This window comes from Salminus brasiliensis, chromosome 21, assembly GCF_030463535.1.
Source record: "Salminus brasiliensis chromosome 21, fSalBra1.hap2, whole genome shotgun sequence".
NCBI classification, from domain to species: Eukaryota; Metazoa; Chordata; class Actinopteri; order Characiformes; family Bryconidae; genus Salminus; species Salminus brasiliensis.
In genome coordinates, this window is record NC_132898.1 from 25,233,366 (window position 1) to 25,255,575 (window position 22,210).

At 39.5% G+C, this 22,210-nt stretch overlaps 1 protein-coding gene across 23 annotated transcripts in view; it reads right to left on the minus strand.

Moving 5' to 3' along the window:
* The window catches only part of itpr1b (inositol 1,4,5-trisphosphate receptor, type 1b), a 160,182-nt gene that overhangs the window by 99,398 nt on the left and 38,574 nt on the right, over positions 1–22,210 (minus strand). For 16 of the 23 annotated variants that reach the window (XM_072666262.1, XM_072666256.1, XM_072666252.1 and 13 more), the window contains 22 exons: positions 18,305–18,404; positions 17,857–18,017; positions 17,217–17,358; positions 16,777–16,935; positions 15,218–15,390; positions 14,859–14,978; positions 14,244–14,438; positions 13,741–13,992; positions 13,500–13,641; positions 13,229–13,391; positions 11,611–11,801; positions 11,056–11,230; positions 10,924–10,975; positions 10,681–10,846; positions 9,887–10,057; positions 9,499–9,570; positions 8,890–9,027; positions 8,547–8,672; positions 7,701–7,901; positions 7,317–7,568; positions 6,146–6,271; positions 2,990–3,118 (listed from right to left, as the gene is read on the minus strand). In XM_072666262.1, coding sequence (XP_072522363.1) covers positions 2,990–3,118; positions 6,146–6,271; positions 7,317–7,568; positions 7,701–7,901; positions 8,547–8,672; positions 8,890–9,027; positions 9,499–9,570; positions 9,887–10,057; positions 10,681–10,846; positions 10,924–10,975; positions 11,056–11,230; positions 11,611–11,801; positions 13,229–13,391; positions 13,500–13,641; positions 13,741–13,992; positions 14,244–14,438; positions 14,859–14,978; positions 15,218–15,390; positions 16,777–16,935; positions 17,217–17,358; positions 17,857–18,017; positions 18,305–18,404 — 3,406 coding nt within the window. The remainder of the gene's footprint in view (positions 1–2,989; positions 3,119–6,145; positions 6,272–7,316; positions 7,569–7,700; positions 7,902–8,546; positions 8,673–8,889; positions 9,028–9,498; positions 9,571–9,886; positions 10,058–10,680; positions 10,847–10,923; positions 10,976–11,055; positions 11,231–11,610; positions 11,802–13,228; positions 13,392–13,499; positions 13,642–13,740; positions 13,993–14,243; positions 14,439–14,858; positions 14,979–15,217; positions 15,391–16,776; positions 16,936–17,216; positions 17,359–17,856; positions 18,018–18,304; positions 18,405–22,210) is intronic. The other 7 variants (XM_072666263.1, XM_072666257.1, XM_072666260.1 and 4 more) reach the window with 1 other exon arrangement.

Below are 22,210 nucleotides of genomic sequence, written 5' to 3' on the forward strand. Positions count from 1 at the left end.
AATCCTACAACTCCAAAACAAACACCAGGTCTAGTAGGCCTGAGGGGGTTTTAGAAATGAAAAAATAAAAAAAAGAGAAAAAATCCCAACATTTTGCTTTACACAGTCTAAGTTTTGGGACAGCACCCCCCCAGACAGGCTTACTAGAAGTGTGACTAACCCAGAGTATGTCACCACACCACCCTGTGCAATCACCGTGCAATCCCTACACAGAAATACCTCTGTTAGTTTGCCCAGAATGGAGGCCTGTCACAACAAACAGAACACATGAAAACATCATGATACCGCAGTTCTAGGTAGGAGTGACCTTATGTGGTGAGTTGGAGTGTATGAAGAAGGTTGTAGGGACGTAGTATCAGGTGCCTTTTGATGTTATTTTATTAGTTCCTCTGTCACTGTTTCAGGCTTCACAAACACAGACACTTTGTCAAGCTTTTTTAATGTGGAACCATTATGGATTCTAGTTCAGTTTAATTTCATTTCTGTTTTTTTAGACAGTTGGTAAAAAATCTGCAAAAAATCTGCAAGAAAATTTGCTAAAATGCTAATGTTACATGACACCCAGGCGCTCTGTGGTCTCTCAGAAAGACAAGGTGGAAAGATATAAGAGAGATTAAGACAACAGGACAGCGCTTGCATTAACTCTTAATCATGCTGGCATTTTTAAGTGTGCTTTCTCCAAAGCTTCCAAATAAGTGAGTCTGTACTGGAAATAACTACAAAAAGAAAGCCCTCCTATTCCCATCAACCGGTGGCCCAAAGGGAAAAAAACTTCAGAAACAGACTGAGGACTTCCTGAAGGAGTCCTCAGAAGCAGGAAGCAGCTGTCAGCACACACAAATTAAGATCAATCGTGACCCAATCTGAGTACACAGCAATACTTCCACTGAAAAATTCACTGTGGGGGAGTGGGATGGGTTTACAGACCTGGGGGAGGTTCCTACAATCCAAAGGAAAGTGACAAAGATTTACAGATTTACAGTTCAACACACACACACACACACACACACACACACACACACACACACACAGTTTAAAAGTCATCTGCTCATGTAATATTTATTTTGAAATGTAAGGTATTAATACAGATTCTCTGGTAATGTTCACATTCTCTGTTCTTCATAAATCCAAACAACACCTTTTTCCGACTCGTCTGACCTGACACAAAAGGAAGTTTATCATCGGGTTCTCCTGCTACCCGCCTTAGACCAGATGTCCACCCTCCAGCTACTGCTACCTGCCTCAAACTAGTTGCCTTCTCTTCATTGCCGAAGTTAAATGAAGTCTAACTGCCTCTATTATGATCAAATATTATTATTGTACTGTATTGTGTATTACCACCTTTAACCAACATCACTGCTTTCATTATTCTTACTATCACTAATATCTAATATTACTAATATCAGTACACCTGAGGGTAAGTCAGAATACATGATGATAGTGACTGTTTATGACTAATTTATAAATAGTTCTGACCAGAGGAGGATGGAGCTCCCTTGTGAGTCTTGGTTACTCCCAAGGTTTCTCCCTTCAGTGCTGAGGGAGTTTTATCCTTGACACGGACACTTTTGACTCGCTCACAGAGGGTATTTACGTTTATGTTTCATTGGGGTTTTATTTCATTACAGGATTTCTGTAAAGTTGCTTTGTAACAACACCAGTTGTAAAAAAAAAAAAAAAAAAAAAAAAAAACGCTTTAGAAATAATTTTCAATTCATTTTAATACAGAATTTCTCTCCGAAATAAATTCTGACCACAGTGTATGCAACTACTTATATGTAATCATACTTTATCCATTGTGTGTACATAATAAATAAAATGCAATGTTAGATTTTTTTAAGTAAAATAAATGCACACTTATTAATTAATATGTCTGCATTTATTAATTAATTTATTCATAAATGCACTCTACAAAATTATGTATTCACAAAATTTATTTTTTTGTAAAATTGCATGTTTTGGCACATTTAAAATGTACTGTTTTTTTCAATATGTTTAGGCAGAAAAACATGTTCTGTATTTTTTATATTTACTGTATGTATATAAAATGATTAATTACTGAAATGTTAACAATATTAATGTTAATAACTATAATTTATTCAGAAAATCAGCAAGTACCTATATGTAATAATAAAAACATTAATAATAATAATAATAATATTATTATTATTATTATTATTATTATTATTAATAAACACACACACACACACACACACACAGTTGAAGAACTGTAAAACCATCTGTTAGCCAGGCGAGGCCTAACCACTCTAATGATGTTGCAAAACTGAGATGTGGAAAGTCTGGATCCGCAGAGTGGCTCACACAGCGGTATGCATGTATGTGTGTGTGGTGTGTATGTGGTGTGTGTGTGTGTGTGTGTGTGTGTGTGTGTGTGTGTACGCATTTATGTGCATGCACAATCTGAGTTCTTGGAAAGCTCTGACTCAATCCAAGTAGTCAGCCTTTTTCTAAAGAAATCTGTGTGTGTGAGTCTATGTATGTGTGTATTAGGAAATTTAGTGGTGAGTATGTTGCCTGCATGTGCATGTTTGTGTGGTAGATTTCAGAGGTTTGAAAAGGACCACCAAAGGACACAGAGGGGTGGGAGGGGGTGAATTACTGGTACTTACATACATATGACGTGCCACCTAGGCGAGGGGAGGGCATCAAAATTATGAAAATGTACCAATTTCCTTAATGAAATCAATACTCATAAATATATAGATGATTAAGTAAAAACATAAAATATATATATATTACAAACAAACAAAAAAATGGGTGTGAAAAACATTTTTGGACGATTTGGACATTTGGACAATTTTGTGGACTAGATGGATATATTTATTAAAATAACAACGGGACTACACATTAAAAAACAGGACCATGCAAGACTGCATATAAGTAAAACAAACATTTAATATATCATATTTTCATACCCTCTTTATTTATGTTTCAAAAAAAGAAAGTAACAAACAGAAAAAAGGGTTACCTGTAAACTAGTGCTCTGATCGGAAAAGGGGGAGCTGAAGAAAGTGGTGACAATGCTCATGACTGTCTCAGTGACATAGCGCTCCAGCGTGGCATCTGCATGCTTGCGGTCGCTCGTGTTGTTGCAGACCTATGAGCCGTAAACAAGACAAAGCTGTAAACAGTGAAAAAGCAGTGTGCAGGAATGAACATGGGCTTGAGTCAGAGGCCTTGCTGAGTAAAGTCAGAACATGCAGCTGATTCACTCTTCCTGTGGCGGCAATGGAGGCGAAGCCCCAACTAACACCCTGATGCGATACATGGGAGAGTAGGGGCTCACTGTCGCTTTAACACAGGCGCTGATGAAAACAAGCCTTGCACATTACCAATGGCACTTTCTTGCAAACACAGCAGCTTCTGCTCTGGCTTCTGCAGAGTCTCCAGTCTTTGAAGGTCAGAATTTTTGCCCAGCTCGAATACGTTCAAATAACTAATTTGAGCAAACTCTCGTTCATGAACAAAGTTTAATAAATCGAAAAAAAACAACATCTAATGTCAGATATAGAACATGAGTTATGACTTTCTGCCTTTTAATAAGTTCTCCCCTTAAACAATGTGGGGTTTAAAGAGGGGGAAACCAGCTGTAAAATCATACGGCGTCTGTATTTTTATTAATTACATTAACTACATTTCACTAATGATTTTTAAAGGCCATGTCATCAGCTTTAGTTATACTACCTCCATCTCCCAGTAATGTCCAAAAGTTGAAATATGTTCAAACAGGTTTTCATGGGGTGTCCTCATTTTTATCATGACTGTATTTCACACCTCAGTCGTCTTTTACTGTTACTCTGATGAAGTTTCCGCTGCAATGTGAACTGTGCTCAGAAAACATCACAGTGCTTCCAAAAACAAGCACAGCAATGCGTTGTTATTTAAACAGTGACAGAAAACTCAGTAGCACTCATAAAGCTACTAATTGAGAGGTGAGAGAAAACATGGACAACATATGGTATTTTCTCATGGTTCTGAATCTTGTTCCTCACAGCAGAACTTTTCAAACTTTAACTGCAGATAAATATACCAATGGCAAGATGATAGTCTGACGACACAGACTAAAACATCTATTACAGCAGCCTTTCCACTGAACTTGTACTAACCCCACCAAAACAGGTCTGATTTCCGAAAGACAACGGCGTGCTAGAGACATGCTTCGTTTATATTCAATGAGTGTGCATATGACTGATCATTGCCACAAGATACATATGATTCAAGCTCACTCACAAATGTAGGGAAGATGGGAGGTGAATTACAGTAAGTAGCAGCTACATTTTAAGAATAATCAGTGTTCAAGTGCAAGTCGAGTAAGTCACAGATTCAAGGATCAGTACTAACTCTGATATAATAGTAACATTAAAGAGAGTTCATCAAAATCAAGTAATTTATATATTCTTTTAACTACACTGAAAGGATTTAGGATTTCCACATTAGTCTGCTTTCCAGAATAGTTACAGTAGCTACCCAGCCAATATTATTTAACCATCACTTAATCATTAAAAAATCTCAAACTCTGAACAGCACTAACACAATCAAACGAAAGTATGAACTGAAACTTAAACAGATCTGATAAAACTTAAACAGGAGGCAGAGAAACAGAAGCCCTACAAGTTACAGACCTATCATTAGATGTGCAGAGCAGTATTAGCGTATTGAGACTGATGGTAGATGCGTAGGATGGTTCCCATTGAACTTTTTGCAATGTCTTAAAATAGAGGACGCAACACAAGACCCTGTGTACACCTGGCCACTTCATGTGACTAACATCTGGATTGTATCCTGATAAGATTTAAGCCACATGCATTTACACTTGGTAGTCAAACGCGTCTCCGGTTAGTCAGACTGAAATTCGACTGCTTTTTTTGGGACGGAATATGCAAATTCGCTCTTGCGCTGCAATTATTACTGGTGTTTAGGTTATACTGGGAGGGGTTTTGGTTGACGAATGTGTCTTGGATAGACAGATGTGTTTACACTGTTATACCATGTGGCTCAGATTTCTATATGTTTTAAGTGTTTCTTGCGTGCAATTATACTATCTTGGCCAAATCCAGCTATAATTCTGATATGCATGAAGTGACCAGTTGGTCCAAGTTGTGATATTCCAAAGTAGAAATGTAATCGTGTGCTTTAAGGGGCATGGCTATTCTATTACTTGCAACAGTGTTGTTTAAATGTCACAGCTTAGAAACAACTAGCACTGTTAGGACATTTTAAACATCAACATTCAGGGATTTAAGCATGTTTTCTAAGTAGATAATTAAGCACTTCTGCAGATCTCTCTGGATAAATAAATAAATAAATATAAATGTAATATCTGGGGAATTTCAGCCATGCTTTAATTTCCAGTAGGACCGATTACTGTGATTACTGTTTTAGCCAGACTTTCAGACAGGACTAAACAGTTTCAGCTGTTCAAATCAAACAGGCTATTCAATGTTATTTACATCTATTTAGAGCAGAGCCTTCCAAAACAACAAAGATTTAAGTGTTATAAAGCACCAAATAACTTATATCCACCACCTTCCAAAGAGGAGGAGGACCTGGGGCTAAGGCGCTAAATAATAAAAAAAACATACATCCAATCATCTATATGTCTACTCTTACCATATGGTGAGGTGGAAACTTGGTTAAGAAACTCAGGTAAAGTGGGCGTGTTAGGTGAGGCTGTTGGGTAAGACGTTAGCCCGAAGCTTCACCGGAGCTTCAAAACTGATGCATTTCTTTGGGTAAGGATGTTCTGGTGTTGGTTTCCCCTCCACAGAAAGGTTTGAACGTTTGGGTGGATGTGTTTAATTCAACCATAGACGCAGATCCTCTTCTTTGAAAGGTGGTGGATATAAATATATATGGTGCTTCACAACACTCAAATAATTAAATGTTGTGTTCGTAATGTTGTTGTTCAAGCAAAATTCTCCTCTTCTTCCAATTATTGTGACACCCTATTATTGAGCATATTATAATACTCTCGGTATGTTTATTATCACTGTGGTTGTAATCAATATCAACAGGTCCACTGTTGCACTGGAAGTCATATGCAAACTAAACACTTCCATAGTTTTAAAATCACTTAACTGTCTTCCACTAATCTACAGAATAGGTTTAAGTGAGATTTGATTACCCTGCAAATGTCAACCAGGAAGTTCTCGAAAAGTTTCCACATGTGATTGCTTGTATAGATCTCCTTCATCTCCACTTCTGTGTCCACATAGCAGTGGTTCAGAAAGTCAATGTAGGCAATCTTCACCTGTGAAAGAATAAGACACAGAGAAAATAGGGCATTTAACTATTTATTTAGCTGTTGAACATTAGGGTTAAATCAATAATGCTACTCAGAGAGAATTTAACATCTTAAACATTTTGAGTCCTAAACAACTAACAATACATACATAACCACATTAAAGCACTAACATATACTACTAAATAAAATTGTATGAACTGAATAGGTCTATATAATTGGCATGCACATATGTACAAAGAAAATTTGCCCAGCCCTTAGAAACTTTGGAGATAACTGATGTTTAAAAAAAAAAAAAAAAGGACAATGCTTACTTGATTACATCAGAACCTCAGAAATTAGATTAAATCTTCAAATAGGAAAATTAAATGTTCTGAAATGTTTCAGGATTTTTTCTAAATACAAAACTGGTCCAAGTGGTCTATGGCTGCTTCGAATCCCGAGTTATACTGCCTGCTATCAGCAGCTGGAGCCTGAGAGATTGGCCCTGCTATTTCCGGGTGAGAACATGGCTTGCTTTCTCTTTTGCCACATCACTTCAGTGTAATGCTGTCCCACACAGGTGTCTGTTAACCGATGCATTAAAGCGGGGTACTGGACACTTTCTACACTTTGAAAAGAGGCGGTGGCCGCATGTGTCAGTGGTGGCCTCACCCTCCCAATGTCGGAGCATTACATGTGACAGGGGAGGGTACTAACAAGTGGGTTAGGTAACTGAAATAAACAAACAAACAAACAAAAAAAAAACACAAACCAAATACTGACCATTATTGTGCTGTCCACAATAACAAGATGATTAGTCTCAGAAGAAGCATTTCCATTTGTTTAGAAAGGTGTCAATCACTAGTACACCGCTGTCTTTATCTCGCCCACTTGAAAATTTGACTACACTTAGCGCACAAATCACCAATGTACAGGATTTAAGCTAAGGTGTGTAGAGTGTAGGAACATAATGTTGATCTATACATCTGAGGCAATCAGGACTCACATATCTGGAATGATTTTATGATTGACATTCACCTAATTAATCTTCCACGAGACCCAATCTGCTCACCTCAGGGATGCAGTCCTCGTGGGTTACCACGCGTACAATGTCGTCCAGTGGCAGCAGGGAGTTGCACTTGATCTCAGTATACACATTCTTTCCCTCTGTGCACACAGCCAGCAGTTCCACCAAGTGAATGTGGTACATTAGTGGGCTGTTCTCGTCCATCCGATCCCTCTCAGAACGCATCATCTGCACCAGGGTCTGGAACGAGGCTCGGTCATTGTAGAACACCAACACGTCTTCTCCAGCATTTACCAGCTGCAGGATGAGTTTAAACGAAGGAAAAGAGAAAGGAAGAAGAGGACACGGCACAGAGTTTATTTAGAATGAGAAGAGAAGATCTAAGACAACAATTCATTATACAGTCTCTATTGAGATCCAATGACCCACCTCAGCCATCACTATATCCTGGCACTTCTTGATGAACTTGTTCTCGGCCTTAACGATGGTCTGCAGGAACTTAAGGTACTGCACATGGCGGCCGTGCGTCTCAATGCAGTGAACAAAGTGCTGTACCACTCGCTCGTTAATCTCACTGCACAGCTGAAAGTTGTTCATGAAGATGTGCTGCATGGTAATTGCCTCAAGGATCTACAAAGACAGGCGAAGATATGGTCAAAAGTTATACATTAATGGTAAATCGACACACAATCAAGAGCATGGTGGTAAAGAATATGATGAGAAACAGGAGCAGAATGCCAGAATTAGTCTCTCATTTTGATTAAATCAATTACACGGGGTCCTCAAAGGCACAGGTTCCAAAGCCTGGTCCTGCCATTTTACCCCGTGCACATGCTTGTGCTTTCCCATAGAAACACCCCCACTTCTACTAAGGATTAGGTCGATCGGATGTGAAGAGCAGAGGGTACTCCTAGTTCAGGGGTGGTGATATCTTCTCTGTGTCAAGTAGAAGGTACCAGTACTTACAAAGGCAATATGCCGGGCCATTTTCGATGTTAAAAGTTTGTAAACCAAGTCCAGATAAAGATATTGTGATCCCATGTTCTAGACCAGGGTTCCTCAATTGTAGTCCTGGGAGATCATGATAGGGTGTCCAGCACAGTTAATTGACAGGTTTAGTAGTAAGTGTGTTAAGAATATGTAAATCACCAGTCTGTGCCGGACTGAAGGACTAGGACTGAAAAACAGAAGTTCTAGATAATGCAGGGGTTCCCCAATAAAGCTTGATATATTTTTTTCCCCATTTACAATGGCTGTAATGTTATATGCACTCACCCCAGGGTTGAGGAACAGGTTAATGTGTTTGTGCAGCAGTGCCTGGTTCTGCTGGTTCCCAGCACAGAAGTTCTGGAGGAACTCATGAGCCAGCTTCATGATCTCCTGCATTCTGACATCCTCACCCTGCCCGACAACAGAGACACACATGCATGAATTGTTCTCCAAATAAGTATCAAACACTTCTGAAAATCAGACTAGGTACATAACAGATTTTAGATATGATTTATATATATGAAGATATATGAAGACTTGAGCTTATGCTAATCACAGGGCATCTTACCAGAAGCAAAATCTACAGATCTTACTAATTCAAACTAAAGGTTTCTCACTAAGACATTACCTTCTCATAAGGGATCTGCAACAGCTCCAACACCACAGAGTGTGCTCCCATGTTCCGGAGCAGTCTCTGTTGCTGTTTCTTACTCTTCTTTCCTGATGCTCCCTCTTGCACACATAACCTACTGAGCCTCACCAGGATCTAATGAGGCAAGTAAAGAGTTGATATCACGTAAATCAGTAATTTTACATCAATGACTGCAATGAAATATAACCGAGACAAATAAAGATGCTCAGGACAACAAGAAGATTGGGGCAACAAAGGGGGAAAAGAACAGATACAAAAAAGCACAGGCACTGAGGAAGATTACAACAGAGAAACATTGCACAGATTTAAAGGAACAACAGTGCAATTATAGCTTAGGTCACCAGAGACTCAGGTCTGTGTACATTAGAAGATGTGAGCTCCTATGTAGCAGCCTTGTTGTTTGTCTAATCTGACCACATGCTTTGAAACTAACTCATTAACTCAGATTCTGAATTAGGGAGAAAATTAAATATTCTAGTTAATTAATGTTTGTAGTGCTTGAACAGTAATAACTGCTTCACATCACGTCTCTCTTTTCCTGTATTCACTGGTTTGTGTATACTACGGAAATAAGGCACGCTTTACCTCCTTGACAACCCTGTAATTATAGCTGCTAGTGCTCTCTGGTTTCTTCTTGTCCGTGCCACCCGCATCACCCTGCGTAAAGAGCAGAAATAAAACAGTTTGCCTACAAATTCAATTGTTTATAATCCACAACAGAAACAGAAGTCACACTGTGAACACTAATGGGCTGAAGAAAGGACAGTGTTGGCTCAAACACCTTGGCGAGACGTCTGGACTCGTACTTACTACACTTATTAAAAAGAGTAGGATCAGTTTGAGGAGGCGGACATTGATCGATTTTAGTGTATTTAAGCTTTAATACACATCCTGACTGGAGCGTCAAAGGAACAAAATGAAGAGATGAAAGATGGGAATTAGTGTGTCTTTGAGTGAATGGAACATTGTGAACCTTCTTTTTGTGGTCAGGCTCAGCAGGACCATCGCCTCCATCAATGGCATCGTCACCCTGGCGTTTGTACACCCACAGTTCAGACTTCTCCACGATGGAGCGCAGCTGGTCCAGGTCAGACTTAATCTGCTTGTAATTATCCACATCTTGACTTGTTACCAGGAGCTGGACCTAGAGAGAGGGAAAAAAAAAGATGTAAGAATAACTACTTTTCTTGAATCCACACCCTGGACCGATGCTGGGTTTGTTTGGATAGGTCCTCATTATCACTGGTTAGCTCTTACACATAAGAATTCCATTGAAACTGGGGACCAATTGTACAATTTCGCATGTCACTTTTCGGTGTGCATTTTTGCAAAATGACAAGGACTAGGTTCATCTGTTTAGTGCGGTTCATCATTGTCCTTGGATACAAACTCATACAAAAAAGTGGTGAAGAACAGTGCTTAGGCATGCAGGCAATAAGTCAAAGCAGTCACATGTAAAAATTAACCAATCACACAACCCCACAGACAGCACAGAGAGCGAATAGCTTCCACACATGCAGCAGACCACATCAGTTTACTAGAAGCAAACCCTAGACCTCCGATTTCAGGACATGGACTCCCAGGCTCAAAAAACAGCTTTTACACTTGACCAAGCATATTGAACTTGTGGAGCAAGTGAACCTTGGACTGGAAAAAAAACTCTGTAAATGTAAAGACTTTAAATGTGTGTGTAACCTCGATTTATTTAGAACTTGAGCTCAGGTACAAAAGTGTGTATCACTAAGTGTTGAGTGAGTCTGTCTGTACCTGCTTGAAGGCCATGAGCACCTCCTGTCTCTGGCTGAAGTGTCTAAAGAGCAGGTGTAAAGCCCCAGACACCAGCGGAGGGTAGTCATGCATAGTAAGATGCAGAAGAACCCTTAGAAATGTTCTGCCTCCGTGGTCATCTAGATCCAATGGTGTGTTCTCCTCACTGAGTGAATAAAACAGAAAGCTGAGCCAAAGAACAACATGCAAAAAAGCAAGTTTCACATTTCAATAAATTCCTACCTTGCACCAAATATCCCCTCAGCCTGCTCCTCGATGTTCTCAAAATCAAGCGCTAGGGAGAAAATAAACTAATTATAAACATACAGCAAAAAAAAAAAAAAAAAAAAGACAAAACAGCTATTTTTCACTCACCTGGTATGCTGTTAGGTCCATCACCATTAGCAGTAGGTGTAGCAGTAGCATTACTATTGGCATTAGCGTTAGCATTAATCAGACTGTCAGTCTGAGTATTGCTTTCATCAAACTCCCTTTTAAAGATACAGAGCAGGCAGGAGATCCTGTAGTCCAGACGAACATTCAGGATAAACTAAACAAGGCAAAAATAATAAAATCAATACAAATTATGTTTTAACATCAATAAAATTTTAATTATTAAAAAATATTTTATATACACTTCTTTGGCAATACATAAAAACTACAAATTCAAATAAACAAAGATTAAACCACAGTGATTTTTCTTCTCATGAAATCAACGAATGAATTACGATCTATACTGTGATCTACCCATTAGACAAAGCTCTCTATCCAATTATTTATGTCTCATTTTACTTCTTATGTCTCAGTCTTTACAGCACACATGCAACATAAACACACACAGAAACAAGAATCAATTTCAATACCATGTTTTCTGTGTCTACACAATGATTCTAAAACTGAGAGAAAACACAGCCATAGAATCCTTGTTACCTGTAGGATCTCTATGATCTTCAGCTTAGTGTCCATCACCAGAATGTCCTCTTTTTCTGGCTCAGTTTGTGTCTTTCCCACCTCACCGTCAGGGGGTGCTGTGGGGGTGGTGGGCAGGAAGCCGCCTCCTCTCAAGACCACTTGTGTCATTAGCTCCCCAACACCATGGATGGATCTCATAACATTACTACCTATGTGAAAAAAGACAGAAGAATTCCATGGTCAGTTAACCTTGAAGTACCCAGAGTACCCAACAGCAATGCCAAAACACTTGGTACAATCAAATGTTTATTATAAAAAAAAATATGAAGCCTTCAAAGTACACCAAATGATGTGTGAGAAAAGTCCACATCCCATCAACATTTTAATTTTTCACAAAGCAAAATATGACATCTAATATAACAAGAAAATAGGGATGTACAAATCTGATCTAGTGAACTCTAGTGATCTAGTTTGATCTTTTATAGTTCCAATCTAGTTCTGATTCCTAGTTGTGTTTTAGTAGTGTACCATCTGCTGCCCACTATGACAGAATTAGCAGACATGGTCCTCAACTGCTGAAGTGAGCAGTAGTAGTTTTTTTTTTTAAACTACTCTAGACCACTTTGTGACCTTATTTTGGTGAGCAAAAGAAAAACAGGGCTTTACTTGAACTGATAAGTGCGGTGATGTTACCAGTTAAAACAAGGTCAAAATTGTCTTCCAATTCTAACTCTCCTTTCCACCTTAAATAGTGCTGAAGTTACTTTGTGTACCTTTCAACATAAGAATATTACTGCTGCATTAATTAAGGTGGAACAAAAAGTGTGGATCAACTACTAGCTCAGAGCCCTGTTATAAACGTGACGCAGCAACATCATGCGGCACACAGAGCAGTTAAAAGTGCTTGTTAGTTAATACTATATATCAGAAGAGCATGATTTAAACCACTCTCTATAAAATGTTTATCTATTTTCTGCTATTTTGCCTATGCAGCAACCCATGGTTTGGTTGTTGGAGGTGTGCAACAACGATATTATATTCCATTAATTCCATTTTGGGAGATATACTAGCACTGAACAACACATTCAGCGCTCAGGTGGAGGCTAATGCAAACACTACAAAAAAGCAAACAACAGCTCATTCAATCTTGGTCAGGGCTCACTGGTAAAGGAGAATATTATTTATAATGTGCCTGCCCTGGTTAAATAACGGTGAAAATAAATAAATAAATAAATCACCACTATACACGCACACTCACAAAGTGATTTCACAGCAGCATTTTAAAGAAACTTGGAGCTTAATGGTCAGTAGACTTGATTGTAAGACATTTAAAACATGCATTTAAAAAGGTTACTACCAAACAAAATAAAACACTTTAGAATTTAGTCTGATATTAGAAGACAGTCGCCATTAAGGTACTTCGGATGAGGGGGCAAAATAACTTGATCTGGACTTCTCAAACAGCAAAACATACAAACCAAACATCTAAAACTGAGGAGTAATGATGATAAACTGATTTTTCACTTATACACAGATCCTAATCTACAGCATCTTAGGTAACAGCAGATTTTAGGTATGACTCCACATTATTGTACCACACCTGAGCCCCCCCAAAAAAACAAAAAAAAAAAAACACCTTTGTCACCTTTGTTTTCATCGCCTTTCTCCATTTTGTTGATTGGATATATTGTGCTGACATGCACACAGTCCAGAATAGCTAGCAGGATCTTGGTCAGCCTCAGCAGGTCACTAAAGCTGTAGAAACCAAAATAAATGAGGTTCCGAGCCAAGTTCACTACCTGAAGAGACACACAGGACAGAAGAAATAATATACACAGTTAGATATATTCTAAATGTTCTCTATCATCATTGGCTATAACATTAAGTGGTAGTCATAGACAACGTGCCTCAAACGTGAGCTTGTTTTTTTCTTTGTCAGAAAAGGGAACGTTCTGACAGACCACATCTCTCAAGTAGTTCTCCACAAAGTCCATGGTAAGAGCAAATCGCTCCTTAATTTCGTCCCTGGTGGTGCCATCGTTATCATAGCTGAAAAACACCACCAATAACAAATAAAAAATTTACACAGGACTAAAAAAAAACTAAATCAATATTCATTATTATCTGATGGAATGTGATTAAACCCACTCATCGATGGCAATCTTGGAAGGGATCTCGGACCACAGACGAGCATATTTGACAGGTGTGACCTGTTCCTGGGGGTCGCGGTCCACGTGCATGTGCAGCATTAGGCGGCAGAAAGAAGCACGGAGGTCGTACGGAAGGTCCTCATCTGACATGCAGCGCAGGATCAGATCAACGTCCAGTTGGCCTGAGATTTTGTTGATAGCCAGATACTGGCGGTCGAGGCACATGCGAGCAAACAGGTTCAGCTGATACCTGAGCACAGAAGAGAAAGTTTATGGCAGGGCCATCCAATTACACTGTGTTATTACGGATATTTGTCAACGTAAAAAAGGCTAACCACTCTTTAATTTTAGCTTGCTGGCTTGCATAGCTAATTCTTGCTTTCCTTCTTACTTTCGGCGTTTTGCCGTTATTGTTGAAGCTCATATTTTTCCCTTCAGTAATACAATTTCTGCATTTATTCGTACAGCCACTATACTAGCACACCATAATAACTGTAGTACCTGTAGTAACTGACAACCTCCTGGTCCTCTTTTTGGCCCTCCTTAGCATCCTGTGCTAGCTCTCTGATGCTCTTGCTGCGGACCTCCTTAGTGCTGTCCTTCCAAAACAACCACACCTCCTCTTCATCCTCCTCCGATTCCACTGGGGGCTCTCCAACATTTACTGCCTCAATCTCGAACCTAGACAACACCAGCCTAAGAGAAGAAGGAGAGGACAGAGACAGAGAAAGATAAATTCACAAAGACGAAAACAGTTACCCAGTTTACTGAATACATGAATGAATGAATAAACATGGAACAACTAAAAGATTCATTACAATGAGAATTAAAACAATATTACAACACAGTTGTCCTACTCAAAAGTAGGGATAGTGTGACAGATGTTAAATCTCTTCATGGCACAGCAGAGAAACATGGACACGTCAAACCTATATAATAAGTCAAACACTAATAATAAGTGTCATTATTATTTAATTAATAATAATGAAACTCTTAGCTGTGGCAAAAGCATATGAATTTACAGGTGTTCTTATGTAGTTGTACATTGTGAAATATGTGAACACCAAAGTTGTTGTTTAACACTAAACATTGTCACACCTGTGCACAATGACTCACTTGGTCTCTATGAGAATGTCTGCGTTGGTTGGGTCCAGCACTGCATTACAAATCAGCTCCTGCGTGACCGGGATGGACTTATTCATGGACACACACAGATCAGAGAGGTAATCCAGAAACCTGCAGAGTAAGTACACACACAAGACAACACAAATAGCCAATAGATGAGTTTGTGAACAATAATTAAATTATTGATTATTGATGTAAAACACAAGTTTGCTACTTATTGTATATTATATCTCTCTTTTCTCTTATTTGGTCTGGTTATGCGGTTGCTTTGCCATCTCCCTTCCTTTCTTGTCTTATATTTCTTTTCAAAAAGCACATCCTCAGGCCCAGCACCATGCTTTCCTTCTCACCTGGGCTCACGGTTCTTCCTCACAAGGCTGACGAAAGTGTCAATCTCAGCAGCAGTGATGTGCTTTTCCAGTAGCTTGCGGTTGTTGTGCAGTAGGGCCGTTATGGTGTCCTCAGCCAGGACGTCATAGCCAATCTGCTTCTGCATGAAGCGGAACTGCTTGGCAATGTACTCCTGCACAGGCAGTCAAGGACACAGGGTCAAAAAGACAAACAAATGTACTTGTAGTAGCAAAAAAAAACCTAAACGTTTGTTTGTCTTTCTTGATCATTGGTGGTTAACCCCTTAAACAATTTAAATCCTGCATGCAGGCCCACAATTACTATTATGATTTACATCACTTTCATAGGCCCTAAAATAGTACCCTGTGGCACTCCACAAAGTCTAGTAAACTAAGTGGCTATACAGCCGTTGTCGCAATTTAGATTAATAACTGAATCATTAACTTAGGGTTTAAAGTGTTAACTAAGCAACAGGAGGCACTGATTTCTCACAGTGTTATCCCTTTAGTACGAAACAGCATTTATAAGATAAAGATATGGCAGATCACCTGCAGCACAAAGACTGTGCTGACCCTCACTGATACACAGCATGACTCATATGCTGGATCCAGTGTGATCAAGCATTAGAATAGATTTCTACTTGGGCGGTTCCTGCTAATGAAGTATCACCTGCCAGGTGACAGAGCAAACGTATCAAGATTGTCAGGTGTGTGGGTCAACTTGGTGGCAAATTATCATTCCCATTGTCCCAGTCATGTAAAGGATTGGCAGAATTGTCATGTGACTGTTACGATAGTCTCTTGCATTGCTCTTCACCACAAACCTACTCAACAGCTTTCTTTTCTAGGATTAAAAATGACAGATAGAAGGCCAGATGTCATGCTGAAGGGCTTGATTTACCCTCTACTGAAAAAGCAACAACGGACTGCAGGCTAAGAAATTTCCAAATGCAGTCAGTCACAGGAAGCCATGCTCATGTTTGCAAGATAAAGATAACATCTTAACAGAACAAGCACAAAGCAGGACTAAGACCCCACACCTTATACAGCATAGTTCACAGAGCGATCACTTCATAACCTAATTAACTCAGCTCATGAGGCCATAAGTCTCTTTACACAATAGGTCCAACAACACTAGAATTATGCAGATAAAAGGCCACAACTCTTACTGATTAAAGTAGTTGTACAGTTAGTTATCTCTGTATCTCAGTGACCTCAGTGATCTTCTTTGGTCTGAAATTTATCTTTAAAATCTTTGTTCAGTTGTGACTGAACAGTTTCATTTCACAGCCAAATTGTCCAAAGGCTAGGCCGCAGCATTACTCTAAACACGTGTCCTCTAATCTACAAAGGGAAAGATTTGTGTCCAATCAATCAAGAACACATCCGGCTCAAAGTACTGTTTGATGAGAACTACTGCTTCATCTGCTGAGTTTGTTATCATCAGCAGGAAGTAGATTGGGAAGCATTACTTAAAACAGTGAAATTCACAATAGTCTTGGGTAACAAACTTGTTGATTGTTTTTGAGTTCCACCAGGGTCCCAGTGCTGAGACCCACCTGGTTCTTCCTGTAGTCTTGCTGAGAGTGGCGGAGCACCCGGTAACACAGACGACAGATGTGCCTGAAGGGGGCGTGTCTCTGGTCACCAAGCTCCTCCAATCTGAGCATTGGTCCATCTCCGCTGTCTGTGAATGGAGCTTGCAGCAACTTGAAGATCTGTAGAGAGGTGGAAATCAATTTCAAAGCCCAAACATTGTAATATGGCATTTGGTCCTCATACAAACATTTCAACTATAGTCACTGACTATAAACTAACTTCTGGTTGTCCTAATCCTTTGAGATTCTGAACAGACAGCATGAAAGTAGTGGGCTGTTTGCTTAGTTGAAGGCCACTGCAGCACTGAAGCTCACCTTGCCAGCTGCAGTAATTAATGAGAAAATTAAACAACCTAAAATTATTTCAAAAACAAAATGGACATGCATAGAAGGGGTTCTACCTGTTTGAGGATGTTCTGTTCCCGCATAAGCTTTTGCCGCTCGCGGTTCGGTTTGTTGACCATAATCTCAAGCACGTCCTGTCCACTGTTTGGAATGTCCACCACGAAAAACACTAAGTCCTCAAGCAGCTTAGTCACAAACCTGCAAACACAAATAAATATATATAAATATAAATATATATATAATTTCTTTTTCTTTTTTCATTTAAATCTCTGTCTTTTATATAATTTCTGTGTTGTGTTTTATATAATATTCAAATTGTGTGCTGTAACTAAGTGCATTGTGTGATGTTTTTGTTTGTCAGTGTGGAAAATAGTGTTAACTATAACATCAACCTGCTTAAGCACTGCAGATGGAAATAAGCCATTTTGGCACATTAACCTCATGAAATAATGATGCTGATTAATGTGCAGTGTTAAAGTCCTGGCCTCATCTAATCAGCCTGAGTCATCTCCTTAAATTACTAGATGGACGGAGTTTAGTGTGAAACCCATTAGAAGAAAAGAGAAAAGAAAAAGAAAAGAACAATGATCTGCACTGAGACTACCTTTAAAGAAATGGCATACTGAATCCTAAACACGAGTCTAGATTGATTCACTCCATCCAGTAGACAACCAAGTTTTAGTCTGGTCAGCATACCTTCGTTCGTTTTGCGTGATGGTACCCTTCTCCAATTTGCCAGCAATGGACGCCAGCACTTTACTTGCATCATTGGCAAAGTCTAAATCCCTGACTTCAGCGGGGGGAACGGGCACAATGGCAAAGGCCTCCTTGTCCTCTTTGATGGCAGATGTGCCAATCTGGGTAAGAACAACAAATTTAATTAAGAAGTGCTGGTGTGATTCTAATATGTGGATGAAGTTATATAATACACAAACAGTACAGTATTATACCTTTAAATATACCTTATTTCTATCAACTATCAGGAAATTTGCATAATGGTAATGTATATTTCAATACTTATTCCATTAGTATTGGCTTTTTAAAAACTCTTCAATAGCTCAATTAATCATAAAACTAATCAGTAGATGAATCTAATACTAATATGATTTACAGTCACAACCCTAAGAATTAGAACACTGCCCACCCGAAGCATGACTGGTTTCTCTTCTTCCTTATCGATGGGGTTGTTGGTGCTGTGGACCCATGTGTTTGTGCATAAGTGCCGCAAGCGCACATACGAGTTCCTGATGGGACATGACAGAGAGTCAAATACACTACAGGCAAGCCACAAGAGACATGCCTCAAAACAAACACTCTGGTTAGGGGCAGCAAAGATTAATACTTTTCATGACATCTTAAAGACACTGTCAATATATTCTTTACTCAGTGGACTCACGCTTTCAAACACTCAAGATACATCTGAACAAACAGAATCGTGTCCAAACAAGAAGGAGAATCGCTCATAAAATATTTCCCACCATTAGCTCTCTAAATAGACAGACAACAATCAAGCCAAGCAGAAGCACGACAAGTTACTGCTTGAAAAAGAAAACAACAAGTGAGCTTGCTGCTTCTGACCTCAGGGCAAGAGATCATGGCCTCACAATGTACAATGTCGAACAACAGAAAAGGTATGGATTAATAAAGGGTAATCCACACTCCTACAGATAAAAGGGATGTCCTAGGGTACATTACACTTCATACTAGGTTATAAACAGACTGGGTATCTCACACTTCCCCACTGAGTTTTGGTGTTTTTTATGCTGAATGAAAAAATGCCTACTGCACACTAAACAACCAGGGATCATCCACTACAGGACTTCAACCTGCTGCGGAACCAAACCGAACACGCTCCGAACACACTCCAAAACACCAAGAAGACAAGGAGTCAAAACGAAACGAAAACAGTGAGGTTATGGATGGGAAGAAGGAGTCAGAGTGGTCTTTACAGACGACAGAAAGAGTGCCATAAGACATACTGGAGGCTACCAAACGTTTGAGGAAGATGCTGACATCCTATATGAATTTCTGCTTTTATATAGAGCTAGCCAACCAGCACACACTCAGCCAGACTAAGAATCGGGGCTAAAATTAGCTTAATAGAGCTATATGAGTGAAGAATCTTTAAATTTGTGAAGAACCTCTACAATATTTTGTTAGACGTCTAAAAGGTTCTTTACACTAAAACATTTCACGTCTCTATTACAAACATGGTTCTTCTACGGCATCGCTCAAATAACCTTCTAAACCACCTTCATTTGTAAGAGTGTCCAACTTTAATCGACACAAAACTATAGTCATCATTTCTGTGGCCTTAAAAGAAATTCTTACTCTGACTAAAATCTGGACATCCAAACATCTTGTGAAGAACCTTTAAATTGGTGAAGAACCTTAGACTCTAAATGATTTTATAAAGTAAAAACACCCTCTGCAAAAATTTAATTTGATAAAATTCCCACTTTTGCGTCACTTTCTTAGAAGCATACTGAAATCCTTACAGAGCAAAGAGACAGAACAGAGGCAGAATTTTAAGAGGCACCCAGATTAACTTCAACCTTTCGATGTCCTTCAGATTCTCCTTCGGGGAAACCACCCGGTGGCGATCATGTGAGAACTTTGAGTATCATTAACTCCGAACACTCAGAGGGTGGATGAAGAAAAAAAGTACATTCAGAAGCCTGCATCCTCAGTGCAGCTCATCTGAGAGCTGGCCCAGGCATTTTCCAACATGCGTTTTTTGGTGATAGGACCACATTCAGATATCACTTGTCTGCAGGAAAAAAAGCCATGTGTAAACACTCTCAAGATACATTGTGAATGGACTATGATCGAATCATTCAAACTACATTTAAAGTTGATCAGAGACGGATCTGGTTCACATTTGATACAAGTGTAAACGGAATGCGTTTTCTCTGATCAGATTCTGTCAGGCAAGCGGGAATACGTCTGATAAAACAAAACATAGGTCTTAGCTTCTCTCTCTCCCTCTCTTTCTCTCTAATTTCAACATCTCCCTCGCTGTGGGTATGTGTTTGTGTGCACATGTGCCCTTGCACTTGTGCTTATTTAATGGTAGATGGTGGGAGTTTGTTACCTTTTGGTTTAAACATTCATTTGCGGGCTCAAAGTGGCTCAGCGGTTTGATGCGACCAATATGGCCTGGGGGTCCTGAGCCGGGCTACTTTGCCATCATTGGACACAATCGGCCTTGCTCTGTACAGGTGGGTAGATGGTGTTCTCTCCCCTCATCACTCTTCAGCAATGCAGGCTGAGGCAGTGGAGCTGAGGACTGCCCAGCAATGCTGCATCGGTGGGAGTTCAAAAAGAGGCAGCGGCTGACTTCATGTATCAGAGCAGACGTGGAGAAGTCCTTCATCTCCTAGCGCCGGGGGCATTGCTAGTGCTAGGGGGAGCTATGTATGGATGCGTTAACTGGCAGTACAAAATGGGAAAATAATAAATCGCTAAACAAATTTCTATATAGAAAAAATTGGCCTTCGCATTTTCTGAGCCATTTCGGGAATGCAAGAACCATCTATCGTTCCACCACATCGCAGAACCACCACTGTGCCTCCAAACTGGAGCAGGAGAATTTTGATGAGAAAAACATTGTTTACAGGAAGTAAAATGGAAATTAGGTATGTGTTGATGAGCTTTTTTATGCTGGAAAGTAAATTTGGATCTCACCTGGTCACACAGGAGGAGAATTTAGTGACCAGTATAAACAGAATGTGGTCAAAATATATCCAGATACTGTCCAGATGCAAAATGCATGTTAACGCCAGGTGTAAACAGGCTCTGATTGTATTTCTGGAATAAAGGTAAGTCAAAGAAAGACATAAAGAAGAAGGAAATCAAAACAGGTTGTTGCTCACAGAGCCTATAATGTTCTGTACCCAGGGGTCAACAAGGTATTTTGCATTAACTACTGAGTGTGTTTTCACACCTGCCTTGTTTGGTCTGGACCAAATAGCAAAATAGCAAACATCAAAGGTGCCTCAGGCCGCAGTCTGAACCAAAGGACCAATATTTTGTCCAGCCAAGAATGAGGACTGTAGGGTGGTAAAGCTTTTTTTTTTTTTTTTTAATAGTTCAGACATTTAGACTGATTAAACAACAATAGACAAAGACATAAAAGAAGTAAAAATGAGCAGTGAAGCACATGGGGACTATTATATCTGTCAGTGATGCTAACTGTTGCAGAACAAGCTTTTTCATTTAGTGAACTGGAACTATTCTTAAGTTCTGTGATTAGAGTTGGTGCTACTGGTAGCAATGCTGTAATTAACTGCAGTTTAGTGGAACCAAAGGAATCGGTCATTCCTTTGAAAATGATGAAAATTATATAACAAAAACATGAACCATGGTAATGACCTTTCATGTGTAAAAACACCCTTAAACTATTACCCAGACCTTTAGGGAGAAGGCACTGCTTGCCTGCTTTACTGTGTTCTGGGCATGAACTGCGGGCATGTCTCATTGGATCCAAGAGTTTTCCAATTGGATCTGATATAAGAGAGTTCCTCTGCAGTTCTTTGGAAGCAGGGTAGAGTTACCTTCACGACTGGCTCTGACAGGCCACTGATCACTTAACGTGCGTATAGGCAAATGAAGGTTGCACAATCCTTAAGTAAACTTCTCGTGTTTGCTCACACACACAGTTAACACAAAGCTGGTATTGTCCTACTCCTACACCTCTGCGTCAGTGTGCAAATGCATCCTCAAGAGGAACTATAGTGTCTCACACCACAAATAACACAATCTCCCCACATTCTTTCTTCACTACACTGACAGTAAAACAGCTGCTCAAGCCACACACCACCCTCCCCCAACACACACTGTATTACCCTAAATAACCTTCATCACTTTAAGTGGAATGAAAAGACAGCACACACTCGTTTAACCTAAATAAACCTAAAAAAAAACACCACAAAAAAATAAACACACACACGATTAAGGACATCGCAGTTTGGATCTCAAGTAGTTTGGAACTGACCCAGACTCAACCTCCACTGAACTCACACACAGGCACACGTGCACTTCACCTGGT